The sequence below is a fragment of the Tupaia chinensis genome, unplaced genomic scaffold, assembly GCF_000334495.1.
Source record: "Tupaia chinensis unplaced genomic scaffold, TupChi_1.0 Scaffold000037_4, whole genome shotgun sequence".
NCBI lineage: Eukaryota > Metazoa > Chordata > Mammalia > Scandentia > Tupaiidae > Tupaia > Tupaia belangeri.
The window spans coordinates 304,465-319,823 of NW_006159487.1; the positions used below are offsets into that span (position 1 = coordinate 304,465).

General features: G+C 54.2%; 1 protein-coding gene across 1 annotated transcript in view; it reads right to left on the reverse strand.

Moving 5' to 3' along the window:
* MSANTD2 (Myb/SANT DNA binding domain containing 2) overlaps nt 1-5,448 on the reverse strand; it is a 21,027-nt gene extending 15,579 nt beyond the window's left edge. Inside the window, exon 1 of the mRNA XM_014588644.2 lies at nt 4,431-5,448. Within this exon, the coding sequence (XP_014444130.1) occupies nt 4,431-4,628 (198 nt within the window). The 5' untranslated portion in view covers nt 4,629-5,448. The remainder of the gene's footprint in view (nt 1-4,430) is intronic.
* Between the last annotated feature and the right edge of the window lie 9,911 nt (nt 5,449-15,359).

Genomic DNA, 15,359 nt, shown 5'->3' on the forward strand with positions numbered 1-15,359 from the left:
ATTCCTGCTCTGAAAAGGTCACACCCTGGACGAAGCCAAAGCGCACAAGGACAAGACCGCGTGAGTGCGCCGAGTCCTAATAAACCGAGCTGAGGGCCCAGGCCTGGTCAGTCACACTCTAGAATGCAGGAAAAACCTTCTCACTCCCTGCCTCGGACAGGTACCAAACCCAGGAAGACACCAGCTTGGCCTCCTGGAGAGCCACGCCCTGCTCCACGCAAAACCTTTGCTTTCCTCCCTTCTTCCTCCACCTTGCTTGTCTTAGAAATCTATGGTGATTTAAGGTCTAATCTCACAGTATTCTAAAATCAAGGTCCAGGCAGGAAGGAATTACGAGCAGCTATTGAAACTGTCCTACTTGTAAAGATAACCTCCCTCACTGGCCGAAACTCCCGGATGAACGACGCCGTGTCTGGAGCGAGAGCTGGGTGCCCCACTGTGCTGAGTAAGGCCACGGGCAGAAGCCAGGACAGTCAGGGACCCTCGGGGAGACCAGCGAGCGCCTCGCTTCACCCACGCCCTCCCTTCATTCACACGCCAAGTGCCTAGAGGAAGAGACCCGAGGGGGCAAGACCTGACAGCTGTCCCCAACCAGCAAGGAAGAGGGCAGATGGCTGACTGATGACTCAGGACAGAGTGAGGTGTGCTAGAGGTCGAGATTAGGGCACAAGGGGTGAGAGTCGAGGGTGACATTCGCTGTGGGGGTGTGGGGCCGATGGGGGAGCAGGAACGAGGCAGGAGTTCAGACTGGCAGGACGGGGTGACGGCAGCAATGGGAGACCCAGGTGACAGCACACGCAACATCAAATACAGCCGCTATCTTGCCAAGTCGGTGCATCGGCACAGGCTGCACCGGCGGGTCACAGGAAGCCATGGGGTGGCTCCTCCTCTAGTTAGGCGGCACCGGCGAGGCCACGGCGGGGCTCAGCATTCGGCTCTGGGCACCGGACCAGCTACAAGAGAGGGAGATTGGAGAGTTCAGAAGAGGGCAAATGAAATCACGAACGTGGTTTCATCAACGCCCTTCCTGACACGGCTTGCGTAAGCTGCTTTGGGTGAGGTTAGGGCTTCTTCGCTTCAGTGTCCTCTAACCCTCCTCTGACTTTCGGGAAGGGGGAGCCACACTCCCGTACTGCAGAGTAGGACGCACACAGCAGGGAACCGTCTCCGCCCTGTGCTGCCCAGCCCGCAGTCCCGGAGCACTGCTCCATGGGCAGGGCACCAGGGCACCGCTGAGGGGCAGAGAGGCAGCCGGACTCAGCTGATGAGAAGCGGCAGTCTGCACTCCGCAGGGCGGGATGGCGAAGCCACAACAGGAGCCTAGCCAAACTGGCCAGCGTGGTTACCTTAACCCTCAGCAACGAAACAGGATACCTGTGACAGTCCTCTCCCCACACGATTAAATGAAGAACACACTTATTTGAAAACAAAGCCTCGCAAATCACACATTCTACTTTATCAGGGATGGGGAAACTGCACTGGGAATAAATCCCCAGGGACGGATTTCCTTATACAGGTATTAAAAAGAAGACCTAGACTAAAGCAGGTATGTATTTTGAAAAAACAAATCTTTGAGAAATAAATCTTTCTTTCTACTTTAACTAGTTACTGCTAGTGTAACTATTTTAACTAGCTGTTCTTAATTGAGGCAACAAAACACCAATTTTATTTTAATGCATTACCATCGGTTTCTTTAATAAGCTCCTCCCCTATTATCCAGCACGGAAGCAGGGAAGCAGACAAGGCAATACCCACAGAGTTCTGCCCACGGGAGTGGGCTATTCTGGGGCCATAGCCGCCTCTGAGCAGGGCTGGGCCTAACCAGAAGTGCCCGCAGAACCGTGTTCTGGGCCCTCTGCACTGACACGCACAGACTCAAAGCAACTAGCCAGCCGTCTGGATCCTTCAAAGCCAACCAAACAGAAAATGTGGACAGAACACCAGAAAGGAAAACAGCAAATTTGTTCCAGACTCCCCCAGCTCTCTGCTGCAGACCTCGTTTCCATAAGTAGAAGCCTTTTGCCTTTTCTCTGCAGAGCTGAAGTGCAGCTTCAAGAGGTGCATGGATCCACTAAAGAGACCACACAAGAACTTGCAGGTAAAAAGCTGCTCTACGGGGCCAGCAGGTGGTATAATGGTTAAGGCACTGGACTCCCACATGGCCACCTGCAGTTCAAATCCCAGACCTGGTGGCTTGAAAATCATGCTGGGCGCATGTGCACGCATGCCCAAATTCCTAAGAGGAGGATGGAGGAGAAGGGATTGCAGCGTGGCCACCCCCCACCCCCCGGGGTGATTTCTTACTTTCTCCCTCTCTGTCTCTTTCTGGTGAGTGCACACGCCCTCTAACAACAACTACAATGAGACTATAAAAACAAAAACAGCTGCTCTTGGGCTAGCCCTGTGGCCTAGAGGTGAAGGGAGTGTGAGCCAGCAGCCTGAGAACAGTCCCGCCATGCCACACTGGAGGCCGCTTTCTCGCCCTCTGGAGAGTTACCCGCACCCTCCGGTACCTGAGCGCATGAGCGGCTCTGGTGCTTACTTTCTCCCTCTCGGTCTCTTCCCGGTGAGTGCACACGCCCTCTAACAACAACTACAATGAGACTATAAAAACAAAAACAGCTGCTCTTGGGCTAGCCCTGTGGCCTAGAGGTGAAGGGAGTGTGAGCCAGCAGCCTGAGAACAGTCCCGCCATGCCACACTGGAGGCCGCTTTCTCGCCCTCTGGAGAGTTACCCGCACCCTCCGGTACCTGAGCGCATGAGCGGCTCTGCTCCACACTGCGTGGCTTTTCCTCCAGAGAGAACACCACGCTGCAATCTTCGGCAGTACAACATCCTAACCAGAAATCATGGAGCAGTGTCCAGTCCCTGACCCCACAGTGGGACAGCCATCTGCCCACCTGCATGGAGCAGCATAGTACTGCTTTTGAGAGTCAAATTGGACACACACTCAGTCCTTGTAGGAAACACCTTTTATCAGTAAAAGCATACCAGGATGTAGCTCTTCACAAAAACAACACTTCTCCCACCTGCTGGGCAAGAAACCTGAGTGCTGACAAGCACGGCAGAGAGGCTGCGGCGGACGCCGCGCCGCACAACAGCTAGGAAGTTACCTGTGGCAGCAACTCAGAGCTGGGTGAGCTGCAGGAAAGCACATCTCCTAACCGAGTGCCGTCCACACACGAGGCCCTCACCCAGTGAGGCTGCAGCCGGGCTAGTGCCCCACTCAGCCACTCACCTGCCACCAGGGTCTTCCCAACAGTCAGCCAAGAAAGGTGCCCGAGCCGCCCGCTGGCCTGCCCTGCAGTCTCGGTGCCTCCGCCGAGCCTCATGGCCGCCCTGCCCGTGTCTGAGTCCTGATGTAAGGACCCGAGGTGAGCGGCACCGCCGTGGTTCTAACTGCGAAGCGGGCTGCCGCTCCTAAAACACTGCGGGTCTCACGGGGAGGAGAACCGTGAAGGCGTCCAGCCCAAGCTTCTCACTTGACCACGAGAAGAAACAAGGGCCCAAGGACAAGTGTCTCTCCAAAAGGGGCCTGGTGCTCCCGAAGGCGGCCCACGCTGTGAGCTGGAGGGGCAGAGCTGGTGGTCTCTGCTCCAGGGCCACCACAGGGGTTGCTAAAGGGCAAGGCTAAGCCATGAAGTGCGTTCTTAGGGCAGTGAGCCATCAGCAAGAGGGCAAATCTGTTTCGTCACAAAGAAACTTGGGGGGCCAGCAGGTGGCGTGGTGTTTAAGGCACTGGATATTCCACATGGCCAACCACGGTTCGGGTCCTGGACCTGGTGGCTTCCTTTCTCTGTGTCTCTCTCCAGTCAAATTAAATAAATGAATGAACCCACTGCTGGGCCAGGACGGTTACACTTGGAAAGCCAGTAACTTCCAGGTGGGTGGGGCTCCTGAGATCTCTGGGGGTAGAAGCAGGGCTAAGAATGTGGGGGACACGCAGAGGCACTGACTGCCACAGCTGGCTCTTCTCACTGATGGGGGACCAGCGGCACTGCGTAGGCCACTCGGAAATAGCTACCATTCTTGCTGTACAGCTTTCTCTGGGGGAGTAGCCACCTGTCACAGCTCTGTCCAAATCATGCCGCAAACATAAAACAGACAAAATATTCACTAACTTAGGGTGGTCCCACCAAAGAGAAAGGGAAGACTCAGCCGTTTCCAGAATTTTAATAGGGCCCAGCACAAAAGCGACCACCACACACGCAGATCTCACTCCCTGGATTCCGGCTCTGCAGGGTGTCCCCAAGGGAGCCCCACTTGCTAGCACCGCAGCTGGAATCTGGCTCCCCACAACTCACTCCTCTGTGCTCATAACTGCTCGGGGCTGTGGCACTGGATATTCCACATGGCCAACCACGGTTCGGGTCCTGGACCTGGTGGCTTCCTTTCTCTGTGTCTCTCTCCAGTCAAATTAAATAAATGAATGAACCCACTGCTGGGCCAGGACGGTTACACTTGGAAAGCCAGTAACTTCCAGGTGGGTGGGGCTCCTGAGATCTCTGGGGGTAGAAGCAGGGCTAAGAATGTGGGGGACACGCAGAGGCACTGACTGCCACAGCTGGCTCTTCTCACTGATGGGGGACCAGCGGCACTGCGTAGGCCACTCGGAAATAGCTACCATTCTTGCTGTACAGCTTTCTCTGGGGGAGTAGCCACCTGTCACAGCTCTGTCCAAATCATGCCGCAAACATAAAACAGACAAAATATTCACTAACTTAGGGTGGTCCCACCAAAGAGAAAGGGAAGACTCAGCCGTTTCCAGAATTTTAATAGGGCCCAGCACAAAAGCGACCACCACACACGCAGATCTCACTCCCTGGATTCCGGCTCTGCAGGGTGTCCCCAAGGGAGCCCCACTTGCTAGCACCGCAGCTGGAATCTGGCTCCCCACAACTCACTCCTCTGTGCTCATAACTGCTCGGGGCTGTCCTCCTGAGGAAAGACTCTTGCATAGAATCCATACCTGAGGAGATTCTGATGTTCAATGAATATCAAGTCCTGAATTTTCTAGGCTCCTTCTCACTAACACTAAGGGGTCCTGCCCACTGTCGGAAAGAGACACCCGCCTTTGCAAATGGAAGGGAGGCCTGCCCCATCGCACCCACAGGCCCTGAGGCCGGGCCAGCGCCTGTGCACGATGTAAACTGTGGGTGCAGGGGGGGTGCCATGACCTCCACTGCTCCCCAACTAAGAACAGGGCAGGTCAGAGGGCACGGTCCACCACACTGCCACGCTTCTCAGGTGGCAGCAGTTGGCACGGGGGGGCAGGGGACACCGCCTAGAACGTCCCCCTCCCTGCTGGTGAAGAGCTGCAGGTCAGAGCCTGCACCCAAGGCCCTCACCAGCTCCTGGAACCTTCCCTCAGCACCCCACACTGGGGACCCCTCAAAGTGGCATCTGGGTATTAAATTTTTAAAATGATAGTAATAAATTATTTTTAAGAGAGATTTTTGCTATAGGGTACATGTGCTCGCTTGAGAGGCAGAAAAAGAGAAAGCGAGAACTCACCCCCCAGAGGGGATGGACATGCTGCAGTCCCTTCTCCCTCACTGTCCTCTGGGGATCTGGGGTACACAAGCACAGACACCTGCTGTGCGTTTTAAGCTGATGGGTCTAGGACTCAAACCGCGGTTGACTATGTGGGAGTCTAGCGATAAGCATCACACCATCTTCCGGTCCCAATAATTCTCTCGTTAAAAAAAAGCTCTGTGCTGGCCCCACAGTCAGTGGTTAAGGAGGCCAGATCCCATATAGCCAACTGCAGTACATCCCCTTCTGGAGGCCCGAGGGACACCCCGGGTGGGCACATGTGCCCCAAATCCCACAGGAGGAGAGATGGAGAAGGGCCTACAGTGAGGCCACACCTTGCCGAGGGCTCTTTCCCTCGCTTGTGCCCTCACGGCCCCTGGCAGTTAAAAGCACGTTAACTCCGGGCGCGTGTGCGTGCATGCCCAAGGTCCCGAGAGGAGAACGGAGAAGGGATTGTGGCATGGCCATCCCCCTGGGGTGATTTCTCGCTTTCTGTCTCTCTGTCTCTTTCTGGTGAGCGCACACGCCCTATAGCAAAAACCTCCCCCTCCCCCCCCACAAAAACCTACCACTACAATGCAGATAACCCATTATGTAGATTTTTTCCATTAGTAAGTTTTATGTATTCGTTTATGACAAAAAAAAGCATCCTGGCACCCGGATACAATTGTCACATGTGAGAGAGAAACTGAAACCACCCCCAGGGGATGGCTATGCTGCAGTTCCTTGGGATTTGGGGCATGCATGCATAGACAGTGTGCTTTTTTAATCTGCCGGGTGCGGGACCCCGTCCACACAGTCGGCCCTGTGCGATCCAGCACTCGAACCTCGACACCACCTGCTGGTCTAAAATGTTTTTGTTTGCTGTTGACAAAAACAAAAATTCTGAACCTTCTAAAAACGAACTTTCCTTGTGTGGCTCGATGCTCCTGCACCCTCTGTACCAGGCTCAGCTGACACTGAGTGGGGCTGTCCCAGGAGCAGACAGGCACCATGCAGGGGGCACTTGCAGGGGGCGCTGGAGACGGCCCTGGGCCTGGGAGCGGGCTGGGAAGGAAGACGGACCGAGGGGCCTGAGGCATGGAGCGTGGTGTTGACATTGCACTCAGGCTGGACGGAGCTGCGGCAGTGCAACCCCTGCTCTGAGTCCAGCCCACATGGGAAGGTTCTGGGTGACCTCCTGAGGTCTGTCGGGCGCATGCATGCCCGTGCCGTGGTCAGGGCTGGCTGAGGCGTGCGCGTGAGTGCCGCAGCACCAAGATCCTAGTTGAGTGCCGTCTCTCTCTCTCTCATTCATGAAAACAATAAAGAAATTAAACAAACTTAACTAAGAAGTATGAGTTTATTTTGGTGCAAAAAAATCCTGAAGCCACGCACAGCTTTTAAATAGTACACGTTTCCCATAAGCTATTTGGGAACTACAGAAACTCACTACGCCTTTCACCGTGCTTGGAAGCAAGCTCACAGCTCCTTTCAGTGTTCAGTGGGAACAACTGTGCTTCTGCACCTTCTCAACTCACTGGTTTGCTTCGATGCTATGTGCAGTGTTCTTAGTACACGGGTACCCTCTGTGCGTCGTATTAGATACTACCAAACAACCCACCTCACCTGAAAGACGGCGCCCACACACCCCCACACGAGGCACGCAGGCCTGTCTCCACGTGCGTTTACTGTCAGAGGTGATTCCGTTTTGTAAACACGCCTGCGTAACTCACACCTACTTCCTTTGGGAGGCAGGGTTCAGTAAACATCATTTATATAAAGACGTGAGTGACTGCAATCATCTTATGTTTCGACACCTGTCTAAATTCTTCCTTACAATTCCCAAAACAAATTTCCAGATCCAAATGCTTCTCCTTGCATTTGTTATCGCAAGAAACTATAAATTACCTGCAAAGCTCGTGCAGATAAACTGTTTTCATGTCAGTGACAAGAGACGTGTATGAATATAACGGGGTCACCTGGGAGCCCGCGGCCCTGTGTTCCTGCCTGCGATCACACCGCCACCAGAAACGTCTCTTCAACTGCCAACACTCAATAAAGGTGGCTGGTGGCCTAAAGGAGGCAGAGTGGCTGTGTTTTGTGGCCTGGGTTCCAGAGCAAGACTGCTCACCCGTCACCATGTGCTGGCTTTGTTTTTTTTTTTTTTTTTTTGGGGATGCTATAGGGTGCGTGCACTCACCAGAAAGACAGAGAGACAGAGAGACAGAGAGACAGAGAGACAGAAAGCGAGAAATTGCCCCCACCAGGGCAGTGAGCACCATGCAGGAGAGCTAGCAGCACCGGGAACAGCGCCGGCTCAGCCTCTACACCGATGGGAATGCCCGGCCAGCAGTGTGGAGCCGGGCGGTCCACCTATAGTACGCCATGGGGCCGCATACCCAGAATCCTGCTGAGCTGGGCAGGGGACGGGGGTCTCGGCACAGGGACCTCATCCGGTGCCGTCTCCCCCTAGTGCACATATACATGCTCTCTATCGTGAATAAAAATAAACTTCAGGGACCAGCAGGTGGTGTGGTGGTTAAGACACTGGACACTCCCACATGGCTGACCATGGTTCGAGTCCTGGACCTGGCGGCTTGCTTTCTCTCTCTGGTCAAATTAAAAATAAAATGAAAGAATAAATAAAGTTAAATAAAACAAAAAAGAAACTTCAGAAAATGACAACTATGTCTGCCTAGTTACTTGAACTCAGGAAAACGCTGACCTTCATTCTAATTGCTGCAAAAGGACACGGTCACGCCATTTGGAGGCCGAGGGGCTTACGAGTAAGGCCAGTCGGAGCAGAAAAGCACAGCAGCGTCCCCAAGCCCTGCCTGCAGCGAGCGGACTGGGGTCAGGCTGGGAAGGCCAGGCGTCAGCTAGACCTCGTCACCCAAACCACAGAAGGCATGCCCCTCGGCGCTGTGTGGCCCGCATCGGCACTTACAGTGTTCGCAGGGTGCTTGTCCTTGAGCTCTCAGGCAAAGGAGCTGATGCCTGAACGTAGATCTGGACATTCCCGGCACGATGCAGGCAGTTCTGCTCACACACGATCAGGTTCCAGAAATGCCTGGCTCTCCCACTGGTGCTTTGACTTCGGGCCAGCCCCTCTTACACAGATAGCAGCCGACCAGTGGAGCCAGTGTCAAAGACCTGCCGTCTTGCCAAGGGTGCGGGGACTTACGCCAACAGGGGAGAGAGCCCTCCCTTGGCGCGCAGCCTGTTCTCAAGATGCCGGAGGCAGGCACGAACACAGCCCGAGCTGGCCCTCGGAGTGACAGAACGAAAGCCACAGCCCTCTCACTCCTTTCTGGGCATGGGACGGACATCAGGGTTACCATGACCACTTCTGGTGCTGCAGCAAGGAAGTCAGAATGTCTTCCCTTCACTTCCCCCCAGTTTCGTACAATGGTTATATCACTAACGTAAAGAAAAAAGGAGTTGTTATTATTATTATTTGGGGGGGAGAGGTTTTTGCTATAGGGTAGGTGTGCTCACCAGAAAGACAAAGAGATAGAAAGTGAGAAGTCACCCCCTGGGGGATGGCCACGCCATCCCTTCTCCTCCATTCTTCTCTCGGGATCTTGGGCACACACATGCGCCTGGCTTGAGTTTAAGCTACCGGGTCTGGGACTCGAACCACGGTCGACTACATGAGAGTTCAGTGACATAGACATTACGCCAACTGCTGGTCCCCAAAAGGAGTTATTTTATGCAGTTCTCAAATTACCAGAAGGCCACGATCTCTCCCTGCCCAAATGGACCTCATCCCTCCTGCAGAGATGAGGCACCTGTGGCGGGCTGGCTCTGTGGCGGGAGGGAGTGCCCAGACCAATGACCAGACAATGAATGGAGCAGCACAGTGGGGACGCTTTGACCTCAGCGGGGATGAGACAGCCACGATGCAAGGGGCAGTAAAGACCGTGCCAGCCACCTCAGCAGACCCCAGCAGCAGGGTTTCTGCTCGTGTGTGAAGCGAGGCATGGGGCTGGAGCTTTGCAAGGCCACAAAGCTTTATGAAGAGATGCCACACTGGGGCCAGAAGGCAGTATGGTGGTTAGGGTGGCTGGGTCCCACATGGCTGGCTGTGCGGTTCAAGTACTGGACCAGGAGGCTTAAAACATATGCTGGGCATGTGTGTGTGTGTGTGCCCCAAACCCCAAGAGAACGAAGGAGAAGGGACTGTGACATGGCCACCCACCCTGGGGGAGGTACTTGCTCACTCCTCCATCCCCAGTGAGTACATGCAACCCACAGCTACCTTTTTTTAAGTTAAAAAGAAAGTTAAAAAAGAAAAAGAACTACTATATTGGAGGGTTTCTTCCCTAATGGTGCTCACCGTGTTGAATAGCACACGCCAGACATCACACTATCCCTGCCTACGGGCTCCTGCATTCTCGGCTCCACGAGGTGCCCTGCCCACCTGGGGCTCGTGCTGGGTCAGCGAGGCCTGAAGATGGTGCCAAGGGTGCCGAGGATGAGGCTGAGGTCCTTTCTGACCCAGCACAGGCTTCTCCTAAGTCAGAGCCAGTTCTTCCATCCACGGGAAAGCATTTGGGAATGTAAAAATCGTAATAAAGTGGTTTTTGGTAGATGTGCTTTATTCTGGTTTTATCAGTATCAGTCACAAACATAATTAGTTTATTGAGATAAATAAAGTGATCTGAAGGTAGCTGAGAAACAGTATTATAAATTTCAGAACATTCAAGCTATGACCACAAAGTGGTCTTAGGAGGCTGAAGAAACGCACCTGGGAAACACATCAAAGCCAACAACTCCCCCCTCTCTACCGTCTCAATTCATGCCGAGTATCACCAGGACACTTGAAATACGTAAATTATAAATGCAGCCTACAACAGACAGCAATCTGCCGATGCTTTGTCCGACAACGCCCGAGGGACGCACACACTGCACTTCCTAAGGAGTGACGGCACATCCTACTGCGTAGAACAGAGCATCCATGTGAGTGAATGCCAAGGAGCACGCATTTATAGGGTTTTGAGAACTGTCCACTGCAAACAGGTGTGAATCACATGCCTTTTCAAAATGCACGTCTTCAACACTCGGAACAGAGAGCGGCGTAGGTCAGAGAGCCTCTGGCCCTGTCCTGTGAGCACAAAAAGCAAAAACAGAAACAAAACACAGGTATTCCAGTCAACATCACAGCCAGGAGCTGATGTGGCCACTGAGAGTTAGGTCAATCAGAACTAAACACAATTACAATGTAAAGGATTTAAAACCTGTTTCTGAGGACCCCAGCCAGGTTCCTGACCCCACCCAGGCTGAGCCAGCCCCTCACCCCCTGGCGTCTTGGCTCCTCCCTCCCGCCCTCTGCCTCGCAGTCGCCTGAGTCACATTTAAGCCCTGGGAGGCCACTTACGGGGCAACTACAACCCCTGGACAACACAGCACTGCCCTCCAGGGCTGAGAAGAGCACTGTGTGCCCCGTGGAGGCCCGGACACCTCTACGCACCTCCTACAACCCAGCTTCCATTAAGCTCCTCCTACAGAGCGAGTGGCAGCAGCAAGGCGCCCTACAGGGGGAGTGTGTACCCGAGAACCCTCTATGAGACAAAGACCGCTTTAATGCCGGCTTTTTCCCCATGCCCTTCAATATGTGAGTCACTACCGGCATGCAGCTATTTATAAGTTGAAGTTAAAATAAAACAGAATGAAAAGTTCTGCTCCCAAGCATGCTAGCCATATTTCAAACATCCAACAGTCCGGTGTTAACAGTGGCTGCTGTCCAAGACTACGGGACACACGGCATCCCCACATCACAGGAAGGACTCAACGGCAACTTGTCTCACGAGCTTTCTGAACTCGTCCCTGTGGTGTCACCCCTCAATGATGGGTCTGCAGTATTTACCTCGACTGTCACTACAGCTCCAAACACACCAGAAGACAAACTGGGAGGCCGTCCACCCTGGTTCAATAGGCGCTGAGAACCTGAATGGAAGTGTACCGCTGGCTGTCACGTCCAGGCTCCCCCGGGCTCACTGGCAGACTGCAAACGGCGTACCTAAGCTGCAGGTGACAGTGGCACGGGTACACCCGGAGCTGGACTTGTGAAAACGGCAGCTGTGAGCCCTGAGAGCTCGGGAGCGGCAAGTGGAGGAAGGCCTGCTGACAGCGCTGGGGGTCCTGCCGGCAAACGTGAAGTCTTCTCAGAGCTGGGGGCGGGCAGCAGGTGCCTTGCCCTTCTCACCAGTCTGGGCAAGCAGCTCATGGGCCTTCGGGTCACACACAAGCGCCTCCCACTGCTCTAGGAGCAGAGATGGAAACGCACAGTTGTTTCGGAGACAGGACGCCAACGTTCAAAAGACAATGCTTGGAGAATGCCCAGAACCCAGGCTTGGGAATGAGTTGTGCTTCGGACTCACTGACAAAAGTGTAGATGCGGCATCTGGCTCAGGAGTGGGAGCTTCTGTGGTCCGAGCCCAGCCGCAGCTGTTGGCCCCAGAGCACACACAGCAGCCAGACGCTCTCACTTCTTGAATTTCTTTCTGCAGTTCTCATCCACAAAATGAAGTGAAAGAGATTCTGAATGACTTGTTCTGAGTCAGCATTTCTGAAACTGGAACTAAGGTCCGTTTTCAGAGGTCCGAGGTTCTCTGGATTGCCGGTATTTTCCTCTCATAAGCACAACCTGGACTGCTTGGACACCCACCTCGTAACCGCGTACAGGCTGCACCTTCAGTGACCGTCTGCTTCTGGGCTTCTGATTATAGTCACTCATGACTGCACTTAGTGTTTAATGCAGAATTTGTCACATGGGGCTCCAAGTCTGTTTTGGGGTAAAGTTTGAGTTAACATTGCTGCAGATCTGTAATTGTTCCAAAATTCTCCTTCTAGACTTTATTGGGCACGTCTGGTAAGTCTGAATTCAGTGCCTACTGCAGGGTAGCACAGAAGTGAGCCACTCTGTGTTGAAAGGGTTTCTTGACGTGGCATGCCCTCACCCTAAGTACTTGCTTGTGAAAAATCTGAATCTACGTGAGATATCTCAGGTATGTCCCCAGGTCTAAGCGGGACGCTCCCTGAGGTCTATGTCAGGTGTGTCCCCAGATCTAAGCAGGACGCTCCCCGAGGTCTATGTCAGGTATGTACCCAGGTCTAAGCAGGACGCTCCCTGAGGTCTATGTCAGGTGTGTCCCCAGATCTAAGCAGGACGCTCCCCGAGGTCTATGTCAGGTATGTACCCAGGTCTAAGCAGGACGCTCCCTGAGGTCTATGTCAGGTGTGTCCCCAGATCTAAGCAGGACGCTCCCCGAGGTCTATGTCAGGTATGTACCCAGGTCTAAGCAGGACGCTCCCTGAGGTCTATGTCAGGTGTGTCCCCAGATCTAAGCAGGACGCTCCCCGAGGTCTATGTCAGGTATGTACCCAGGTCTAAGCAGGACGCTCCCTGAGGTCTATGTCAGGTGTGTCCCCAGATCTAAGCAGGACGCTCCCCGAGGTCTATGTCAGGTATGTACCCAGGTCTAAGCAGGACGCTCCCTGAGGTCTATGTCAGGTGTGTCCCCAGATCTAAGCAGGACGCTCCCCGAGGTCTATGTCAGGTATGTACCCAGGTCTAAGCAGGACGCTCCCTGAGGTCTATGTCAGGTGTGTCCCCAGATCTAAGCAGGACGCTCCCCGAGGTCTATGTCAGGTATGTACCCAGGTCTAAGCAGGACGCTCCCTGAGGTCTATGTCAGGTGTGTCCCCAGATCTAAGCAGGACGCTCCCCGAGGTCTATGTCAGGTATGTACCCAGGTCTAAGCAGGACGCTCCCTGAGGTCTATGTCAGGTGTGTCCCCAGATCTAAGCAGGACGCTCCCCGAGGTCTATGTCAGGTATGTACCCAGGTCTAAGCAGGACGCTCCCTGAGGTCTATATCAGGTATGTACCCAGGTCTAAGCAGGACGCTCCCTGAGGTCTATGTCAGGCATGGGACCATGTCTAAGCAGGATGCTCCCCGAGGTCTATGTCAGGTATGGGACCAGGTCTAAGCAGGACGCTCCCCGAGGTCTATGTCAGGTATGTACCCAGGTCTAAGTAGGATGCTCCCTGAGGTCCATGTCAGGTATGTACCCAGGTCTAAGCAGGACGCTCCCTGAGGTCTATGTCAGGCATGGGACCAGGTCTAAGCAGGCCACTCCCTGAGGTCTCACATGCATCTCACACAGGCTGAAGGTAACTCCATGCAATATTTTTTTTTTTTTGGAGAGATTTTCACTGTAGGGCGTGTGCACTCGCCAGACAGACAGAGAGAGACATAGAGATAGAAAGCGAGAAATCACCCCCCAGGGGGGATGGTCACGCCGCAATCCCTTCTCCTCCATTCTCCTCGGGATCTTGGGCACGCACGCACACGCGCCTGGCGTGAGTTTTAAGCCACCGGGTCCGAGACACGAACCGCAGTCGACTACGTGGGAGTCCAGCGACATAGCCATTACGCCACGCCAACTGCTGGTTCCCCATGCAATATTTCTGATCAGCAACATTTTTACTGCAACCTGCCACAGGAGGCCCGGTGTGCAAGTTTCCACTGATGGCATCAGGTAAGCACTCACAAGTTTCAAATCTGGGAGCATTTCACATTTCAGATCCGTAATGCTCATCTGTACTCCTGGCAGGAACAATCGAATTATCGCCCACTGCCACCTCCTGGGGCTGAAGCCACTGTGTCTGGCCTTTAGGTCGTGCAGTCCCCCCTCCAGTCCCAGCCTACAGACACGGCATGGCCTCCACACATCATTACTGAGGGGTAGGGCTCCTGGATGGAAACCACGCAGAGCCCAGGGCCAGACAAGCCAGCCATCTTCTCTCCTTGTTACCTGCTCCCAGAACAGAGAGCCCTCTCGCATGTGCGTATTCTGAGACCCGGAGGTCCACCTGGTCTTTCCCGTCTGGAGACAGGCAAGCTGAACTTAAACGTCTTCAGAGCTCACTGTCTTCTCCTTGCTTTAGACTATCCTCAAAACTAAGTAAAGCAACTCCAACCAGATGCTCCGTGATCATTCGAGAAACAATCTGATAGCGAGGGTATGCTCAGCGAGGTTCTGACAGCACAGCAGTTACCCCTTTGGCTGTACAACTTCCACAGACAGGACTCAACCAAGCGAAGACAGTCATAAACACCCAGGGTGTGCCCCGAAGTCAAGAAGTCTGTGGATGGATGCCATTGGGAAGAACAAATCTCTTCCCCAAGTGTAATCTAATGACCTTGAATAAAGCAAAGAATGGGGTTTAGAGACCAGCAGCGTTTCCTGCCTGTTAACTATTACTTTAATGGCATACCTGTGGGGGGAGAGGGCCCAAAGTAATGTTACCAAGGGAACATATTTAGTTTTGCAACTGAATAGCGGGGGCGCTTAGTCAGTGGGTGTGAAATTTAGGTCCTGGACCAAGCTTTCTAAGCAACAACGTACCCAAATGGACGCTACCGGACCGACCGGGACCTGGGGAACTCCGGTGCAATCGGCCCTCGGCTGGGACCCCTAGGCTGTCACCTCGGCTGTCACCGGCTCAGGGCTTCCAGCGCGCGCATTCTTCCTTGGAGTGCCCTTGCTGGCTGTTCCCCCAAGGACTTCCAGAAAAAGCCCGGCTCTCCAGAGAACACTGCCTAAGCAGCTCAAGCTCGGCGGGGGCGCGCCCTGTCCGCACACAGCGCTGAGCGAACGCTCCGACCTCCGACCACGCGGGCACCGCAGCCCGGATGCAAGCGCGCGGCCGCGGCAACACCACAGCCCGGCTGGTGGCGGCTTCTAGCCCGGAGGGGGCCCGTGCGCCAGAGGTGCAGGCGCGCCGGGAGGACTGCGGCAGCGCACGGCGGGCTGCGAGGGCCTCGCCCACC